The 8,532-nt window shown below is 38.3% G+C and overlaps 2 protein-coding genes across 2 annotated transcripts in view; both read right to left on the minus strand.

The window, feature by feature from the left end:
* odad4 (outer dynein arm docking complex subunit 4) overlaps positions 1 to 514 on the minus strand; it is a 2,763-nt gene extending 2,249 nt beyond the window's left edge. The window contains exons 1-2 of the mRNA XM_014023003.1: positions 289 to 514; positions 54 to 185 (exon numbers count right to left, since the gene is read on the minus strand). Coding sequence (XP_013878457.1) covers positions 54 to 185; positions 289 to 414 — 258 coding nt within the window. The 5' untranslated portion in view covers positions 415 to 514. The remainder of the gene's footprint in view (positions 1 to 53; positions 186 to 288) is intronic.
* An 815-nt stretch (positions 515 to 1,329) lies between these two features.
* dnajc7 (DnaJ (Hsp40) homolog, subfamily C, member 7) overlaps positions 1,330 to 8,532 on the minus strand; it is a 12,870-nt gene continuing 5,667 nt past the window's right edge. The window contains exons 7-14 of the mRNA XM_014022991.1: positions 7,191 to 7,344; positions 6,486 to 6,650; positions 6,248 to 6,339; positions 6,032 to 6,105; positions 3,746 to 3,892; positions 3,489 to 3,641; positions 3,293 to 3,355; positions 1,330 to 2,579 (exon numbers count right to left, since the gene is read on the minus strand). Coding sequence (XP_013878445.1) covers positions 2,542 to 2,579; positions 3,293 to 3,355; positions 3,489 to 3,641; positions 3,746 to 3,892; positions 6,032 to 6,105; positions 6,248 to 6,339; positions 6,486 to 6,650; positions 7,191 to 7,344 — 886 coding nt within the window. The 3' untranslated portion in view covers positions 1,330 to 2,541. The remainder of the gene's footprint in view (positions 2,580 to 3,292; positions 3,356 to 3,488; positions 3,642 to 3,745; positions 3,893 to 6,031; positions 6,106 to 6,247; positions 6,340 to 6,485; positions 6,651 to 7,190; positions 7,345 to 8,532) is intronic.

Raw genomic sequence — 8,532 nt, forward strand, 5'->3', positions numbered from 1 at the left:
ATATATATGCTATTTGAACAGTCAGCAGTCAGAAGGGGGTGTAAGAAAATTACCTCACAGAAAGTCTCGTCACCTTTAAGGGTACTTTCAGCATCCTGTAAGGCCTTTTCAGGCTGCTCCAACTTCATGTAACATTTRGCTCGACTAACAAGGCAGTTTTTGTCGCCGGGTCTTAAAGCAAGCGCCTAAAACAAAGATGTAAGTAATTTAAACCTTAAAAAAACTAAACACTTAAAAACAAAACAAAACCTGCTGATTATGCTAATTAATCAGAGTCCACTCACTTACCGCTGTGAAGCTTTTTACTGCGTTTTCGTTTTCCCCTTTAACGAACATCCATTCCCCCTCGGAGAACAAAGCGGAGAACGCAGTTTTGGAGTTCTGAACTTTGTCGCCTTCATTTAAGTCGGACATTTTCTTTAAAACCCGTGTTTCAAAACGAGCTATTACTCCAAGTACATCCAGCTTCCGTTTTCTGGTGTCCTAGCAACCCTACCAACAAACCAGAATACGGCAGTGTGAGGAAATGTCGCCCTCTGCTGGAATTGGACAGGATCTCGTGTTTTATCGCGAGATGTCTTGTTTTCATACATCMCAATCTGAGTCTGATTTATTTCGAGTTGGAATCTGTTGTGGCCGTCTTGAGTTAGGTTAACTCCAAAAATAACTTGATAAAGATCACCTCCTTTCTGAAAGATTCCATCTAGTGGTTCATGTGATGGGCGACGTGGCTCTGTTGGTAGAGCGGCTGCCTCTTGGCAAGGATCAAATCGGCTGGGCCCTCTGAGTAGTTTGCATGTTCTCTCTGTGCATGCRTGGGTTTTCTCCAGGTACCCTGGTTTCCTCCYACRGACCAAAAACATACATGTTAGGCTAATTAGTAAATCTAAATTGCCCCTGTGTGTGAGTGACTGGTTGTCTCTATGTAGCCCTGYGATRGACTTATAYAGGGTGTCCCACCCCTGCCCCTTGCTRTGACTGCTGGACATTGGCACCAGTGATCCCCATGATCCTGAAAGGCAGAACMGGTAAAAGATGRATGGTTCATGTGATATTTTGCTARCGGACAAACMAAATTGAGTCCAGCAGTTAAAGTTTTAAGCAAAGAYCTTGTGAAATAGGCWGAATTGGAGTATTTATTGTAAATTATTCAGATATGTGACCAACTTCTAATGTTTAAAACTGATTGATTTATAGCCATTTTTGCAATTGTTAAAGTCAGGAAGTAGAAGCCATCTTAAATCAGGTCGATTCCACTCAAGATTACTTTTGAGTGTTTTAATATTGATAATAATCCAGTGCTGTAATAATAAAACAAGACAGAGTAAAGACTGTTAGGGAAACCCAGAGAAGGCCAACTTTATTGACACAGCTGGTACTTTTCAATGAGACGGTTTCCAGAGGGACAGAACTGAGGGYAAAGATGAGGACAGCTCTCAACCAGGAAGTAACTGAAATTTGCCAGGTTTCAAAGTCCACAGAGCCTGGCTGTCAAAGACAACAGCCAACACCGACCGCATTTATAATATTACCTCTACTCTCATGCCCCTCTCTTGTGCTCAGCAAACCTAGACGGCTTGAATTACAGTTCGGTAACACAAGCAGCAAAGCCCACCTTTAGCACGTTCCATGCAAACCTCAGTTACCTTTTTGTTTGTTTTTGTCAGAAAGGCTCATTGAGTTGTTTTTTATCCTTTGTCAAAATGTGTATAAGACAGCAAACTTACAATAAATATACATATGCAATTAAAAAAAAAAGAAAAATAAAGTCTGACGTCACAAATCAACACTTTACATTCCAGTAAAATGTACAATGCAGCAAGCTGTGAATGGCAACAACAAACGTAAAACTGGTGAGGACGATCAGGGGACGACAAAGCCAGCACTGTCGTCTTTCTAGTGTGCTTTGACCGTGCTGGGTGTGTAGGTCTAAGGCTCCAACTCTTTTCTGTTTAAAAAAAAACCAAAGCSCTCCCGTAGGCTACGACGAGGAGGCAGCTTTCAGTGCGAATTTGTAGCAGCTCTCTGTCAATCTGACAGAATCTTTATAAAGGGGAGGTGYGGCCTGTTTCCAACTTTCACACAGAGAAAACTCCCCCGGCGGGAGGCGGACACGAGCCGGGTTAAAAGCTCATTCGTCTCGAGAGTTTCCCCCGAGGATGACACTTCCTGCACGRATCCCAAGAAGCTCTGATGAAAAAAAAAAAAAGCTGCACGTTTTCTCCTTTATCAGAAATCCAGAGAATATTTGGACCGGTGCTGCCAGCCGTTACTGATTTTCAAGTCAGTTTCATCGCAGACGGAAGAAAACAAAGTCAAAAACCAGTAAAGCTAAAATCAATGGATCTTGATATCCTTGCTTTGATGGCCGTTAAATAATTCGCTGCGTCTGGTCATTGGGTTGCATTCATTCAGTCAATGGCATAGACAGGATCCTGACTTGCAGTCAGTCAGTCAATAAATACAAATGGYGGGTTGAGGGGGGTCGACACTGTAGCAAAGTCCTGATGATGTAATGATTTATGTAGACGAGTCCTCCAATTAGCCGAACTGGAAGAAGAAATTTCCTGGTCCAGAAGCTGAAACACAACAAAAAGCAAATTATTAGCAAAGGTAGCTCGTATTACTGTTTAGTATTCATAAGAGCTGAAAGTAGGGCTGTTCCATTACAACTGTTGAAAATTATTGAGTTTGGAAATGTTGCATTTTTTTTGTACTTAAAGTGAACAGACTTTGATTTTTCCTTGATACCCTCCTGTTGAACCTTTTCTTAAAATAACTAAAATATCTATTTAAATGAGGCTATTGTATGTGAAAAACACGGCACATAAAAAGTAACTTCCTGTAATTCCAGTTTAACCCTTTCAGAATAAAAGCATTTTTTTTGCTACCATTTGAAGTTAAACGGCAAATACTTTTTCTACCATATAATTTATATGTAGTCATATTTTGTATTAGTTATTTAAATATGTAATTTTATTTCTTTTTTATGCTCTTAGTTTGAAGTTTAGCGGCTAAAGATGCTACATGCTACTGTGACACGTCCAGCTGCTTGTAAGAGTGGATAGTTTTTATTTAATTTGTGATAAAAAAAACATAAAACAGAAGTTTAACACAAATTTTAGCGGACTTAAAATTAGCAGAACCCAATTTAGCAGAGGCTAATCAGTCCGCTAACAGTTTCCAAAGTTATGAAAAATGCTAACCCGCTAAATAAAAATGCTAGTTTTGCTATTAGCGGATTAGCAGAGCTGTGCCCACYGCTGGAAAATTCAGACAAAACATGAATTACCTTCAAAGCTAAACCCTCCTGGTCCTCCGAAGAACGCCTTGAAAATGTTATTGGCATCAAAATCTGGTAAAAAAAAACACATCAACAACAACAAAGTTTCAGTTAGCGTGGACCGTCTCACCACATCGCCATAAAAGTTTAAATCTGTTCACCCACAAGACCCCCGCCCCACCCTGATGTTTGCCCAGCCGCTCACCTCCCATGTTCATGCCGTCGTCCTCCAGATCCTGCCCGCTGTCGTAACGAGCTTTTTTCTTTGGGTCTGAAAGCACGCTGAAAGCCTCRCCCACTTCCTTAAACTTCTTCTCCTCTTCCTTCTGCACCTCTGGGCTAGCTCCGCTGTGACGATCTGAATAAAAAAAATTAAAAAAAAACACACAAATATCAAAGTTATACTTGTTAATTCTGTGGTTTCTTTTTTACGGTTCTTTTATTTGAAGCTGAATCAAACACCTGGGTGATGTAAGAGAGCACGTTTGCGGTACGCTTTCTTGATCTCGTCTTCCGTGGCGTTCTTCTCCACGCCGAGCACTTTGTAGTAATCTTTCCTYTTGCTTTTCTTCAACTCCAGCTGAGCCGTTTTCAGGAGGTGCTTGTGTTCTACAGAAATATTAAAATTCAAAAGGTTCACATCCTATGAACCCAGTCTGTTCTAAAGTTCAGTAAATATTTTGCTAACTGAGACAACGTCAACTCAAACAATTAATGTCATGTGGTCAAACAAAAACACTGCACAACATGTGGCGCAAGATATGATGCTCAGCTGCTACTACAACAAATTATAGACTATTATTTGTATGATTAGTTGAGATACTACTGTTTTATGTTTGCTAACGCTTTTTAGTTGTGGTAGTCAGTTTCACAAGAAATATTCCGTTTTGCTGCCTCAAGAGAGTCAAGATAAAAAACTTGGTGAACTGAAAACAGCTGCTAACATTAATGTTGGTCTGTGCAATTGAATAAGCAGAATTTAAACTAATATCAGTGCTTTTCATTTGTATTAAATACAGAGTTCTTGCAGGTTTAATTAAGACCTTTTAAGMCCATTAGGAATGACATTTAAGACCAAACCAACAGAAACATTCAAATGGTCCCAGAAATTTTAACATACAAACCTTTTCTTGCTATCAGTTTAGCTACTAAATAATATTTAATTTTAATACAAAAACACTAAATTATTTCAGTATTAAAATAGTAGACAGGAAATGCGAGATCGCGCGATAAATCCAGTGATAAATGTGGAAGTCAGAGCAAAATCATTCATTGTGTGGAAGATGAACTCCAAACACAGCTGTTGTTGGCTTCTTGAAACTTCTGATTTCAAAATAAAATCCACGTGTGTTGTGTGTGTTCCTATGCTGCACGCTACATGTAGCCATCTGCTTCCCAAACAGAACGATGCATTCTGACTGCATTTGTGTAGAAATATATCTACATTTAGCTGGGATTTTTGGTGAATTATTTAAAAAATACAGATGATGTGCTTGTTCCTTTTCCTGTTGGTGCAATGTGATTTTTGTAGATCGACTCTGGCATCCGGTAWAAACACGATAGAATCGGCCTTGTGCCGCCAGTGTAAATACTCATTGATTATACCATTATAATCAGGTGTTTTTACTGCAGAGGTCGGAGTGGAGCAGAACCACACCCAGTGTAAATTAGTGGTAACTCGATGGTCATCTTGCAGAACCTTTCATAACGACTGCAGGGAATCGCTTCCAAGTGTGAAAATCACTGATATCCAACMGAGTCTCGTTGAAAACACACTTTTCTGTGTTTAAACGACAAGCAGTGGACACGACTGAACTTCTTTGTTTTTTTGGGCGGGTGAACAAGCCACCGTATGTGGGGAGTTGCAGCGATAAAAATGTCAAAAACATGGAAGTAAACTCTGCCATTTTTTGCCTGCAGTTATCACAGGATGTGTAATTTAACCACGGACCAAAACCGATAGCAAACTTGACACCTCGTGAAGACAGATCACATCAACCTCTGATWACAGCGCTTTACTCTGTTTGTTTATGCAGCCAATGCTTCTCAGGAATGATCAAAAGTAAAAAGAAAGACTTGACAAAATCAAATCTAAGACCTTGGATGAAAATATGGACATAAAGACTTTTTTAGGCCTAAAATTTTGATTTTGAAATTTTAGACCTTTTTATACTTTAAAGTGCCTGTGACATCAACTTTTTGTAATAAATATGAATGCATTTTTGAAATAAATTACATTGATAACATTTTGTAAAAAAAGATTTCACGCCACTGAGATGAACAGTTGTTGAGAAATTTGCATGTGAAGTAACAGGAAGTGATGTCAAAGGGGAATGTCTGAACACGAACAGAGTGTTGTTACAAAGGCCGACAACACAGACTGTAGAGAAGAATCTGATCTTTCTTTAGACTATTTTAATCCCTATTATAGAGAAATGAGAAAAAGTCAGAGTTCAAATAATGTTTTAGTGAACAAAAACCAGGAAGTTTTCTTTCTCAAAAAGTTCCCCTTTGATGTCACTTCCTGTTTTACTTGAGCTGAGCCAAATTAAGAAGAAAATATGCCAATTATGTGACATAATGGGTAAAATCATGAGTATTATGCAAAGTTTCTTAAATATAAAGACGTTTTCTTTGACTTTGTATTTCATGGACGTGCATGTGACAGGCACTTTAAGACCCCACAAGAACCCTGTAAATATATTTTCTCTGATCTCTCTAAAGTGAGCAGAGCCTTCAGGTTCTCACCTTTTGTCTTTTCTGTTTGGTAGACCTTTTCATARTCCCTCACTGCCTCTTCGTACTGCTCTGTGTCCATGTAGCTGGAAAAGAAAGTCRTATTTATTCACCAGCCTTGATTAAATGTAAGAGTTTAAAAGTGACGACCGTTTAAAAAGCTTTGCAGTGTTAGAAAACCAAATGAAGTGTCTGAAATAACAGCCGGGAGAGAAACCCTCGACTTACCATTGTGCTCTCCTTAAATAGGCCTTGATGTAGGTCTCATCCAGTTTAATTGCCTTTGAGCAGTCTTCAATGGCCTGTTCTAGTTTCTTCAGCTTTTAAAGGGGAAAAAAAATAAAAAGGTGGTGTTGAATTTATAGTTCAAAGATGTGAAAGAAGAAATGAAACGTGGAAAAAGATTAAAAGTGACTAATTTCCCATTTAACCAAATAAATCAGATGTTATTACAGCTTTTTCTTACCTTCGATCCAACAGTGGCTCTATTACAGTACAGCTTGGCATTAGTCTTGATGTTGTTGGGGTCTATTGTTAGTGCCTCAGAGTACAGCACATAGGCTGCCTCAAAATTCCCCTCCTTGAACGCCTTGTTCCCTTCCTCCTTCTTAGCTTTTAGTGCTTTAGCGTTCTTAAGAGATGAAACAAACAGAAACAACTCAGAGGCACCACAGCAAAAAACACAAGCAGAACGAGAAATTTATTTCTTTCAACGAATTCCAACAAACTCTTAATGACTGATAAAAATCGGATGTAGTAAATTCTTCTCTATCTGGAATTCAGTGCTGATATACCTAAACAAACTGAAAACCATACCTTCTTAATCTCATTTATTCTATTTTATTTTATTTCATTATATTATTTATTTTTGTAAATTTGTTTTTGTTTCTGTTGTTTGGTTTTCTTCCTTCTTTGGCTTAACGATGGTTGTCCGTACAAAATAATTTCAACAATGTGGGACCTTTTCAGCAACGCACAGTTTAAAGACTTCTTTGCTTCTTTAGATGAGTGTCCCTGATGTTGATGGTTCGTGGGTTGAGGGAATCAGGTTGAATGTTTGACATACAGAATGTAAAAATATGAGTAATATTCAAAGGATGSTCTTTTGACATGTATCTGTTTATATATTGGTGCTTAATAAAAAAAAACTGGACGTAGTAAATGTACTCACCCTGCATGCGAGCCGGGCCTTGTCGTGGTCGGGGGCCATGCGCAGGGCCTGGACGAAGAACTGAACCGCCTTTTCGATGCAGTCCTCGTAGTACAGGCAGAGGCCGCGCACGTACAGAGCATCTGCGTTGGTGGAGTCCATTCGGAGTATATCGCTGAACCGAAGGAACAAAAATGAATCAGCATCTGGGATCCAGTGTAGTTATGGTTCAACATTAAAGCTACACAATAAAGCGTGGGAAATGTTTGCTTTAAAGTGACAAAATAAAATAAAAAAACTTGTAATAATGTTGCACACTCCGGCTCCATAGGAACATTTAGAAACTTTACCTAATAATTTTTCATTTCTTATCCCTTTTAAAGCTTTAAATGTGACCCATCACATCGAAATGATGATTAAGTCAAATTTGGTCAAAATGACCTAACTACATTTTCAGATTCTTGGCTTTAAAAGCTACATTTTAATACCTGGATCATTCTGAAATCATAAGCTTATCCAGAAATAGGACTTAATTTGTCTTGTTGGTTATGATAATACATTACTGTTTGGTCTGAATCCTAATTTTGTGTAAATTTATTGAGTAATTTTTTTATGTTAATATGAAAGGGAAACCTCAAATAGTATGTATTAGGGATGCTAACAATTAATCGACTTACGATTAATTGTCGAATAATGATTTATTAGATTAAAATTTCTTCCAATGGATTAATTGAAAACAACAGTTTAAACCTTATTTCAGTGTAGTTTTGACTTCATCCAGCAGAGGGCGCTGCTACTCTACACCGGCCCTATTAAACTGAGCAGAAAGCCGTCTCGATGTGGGCGGGACCGCAAACGAGCGAGTCTTGTTTAGTTTTATTTGCGACACAACACTAATAATGGACTACACCAAACTGGAAGGAAAAGTACCGAAAGCGGTACTGAACCATCCAGCAGTATGATGCTAAAGACAAGAGAGTAGGAAGACAGAGAATGATAAGCTAACTTTAGCTAACGTTAGCTTCCTCTTGTTGAGTTTTAACTCCATGTGAAAGAACAACAAAAAAAGTTACAGTCGTTACATTCACTTGAAATTGATCTAATCTGCCTGACGCGACCCAGCCAATAAACCAAACAAATGAACAGTAACTGACATCAGATCATGCCGTGTAGTCCAGCTAATCTAGAACCAGAAGGAATGTAAACAAACAAACAAACAAACAAACAAACAAACAATTGCCAGTACTCATTTGTATCTCACGTCTTTCATGATATTTTATTATGTTCTTAGTTTGTTTTTGAGTTAATCTTTATCTTAAAATATGAAAATTATAGTTTTTCATCTTCAGGGTGGATTAAGTGT

Source organism: Austrofundulus limnaeus, unplaced genomic scaffold (genome assembly GCF_001266775.1).
Source record: "Austrofundulus limnaeus strain Quisiro unplaced genomic scaffold, Austrofundulus_limnaeus-1.0 Scaffold4, whole genome shotgun sequence".
Taxonomy (NCBI): Eukaryota; Metazoa; Chordata; class Actinopteri; order Cyprinodontiformes; family Rivulidae; genus Austrofundulus; species Austrofundulus limnaeus.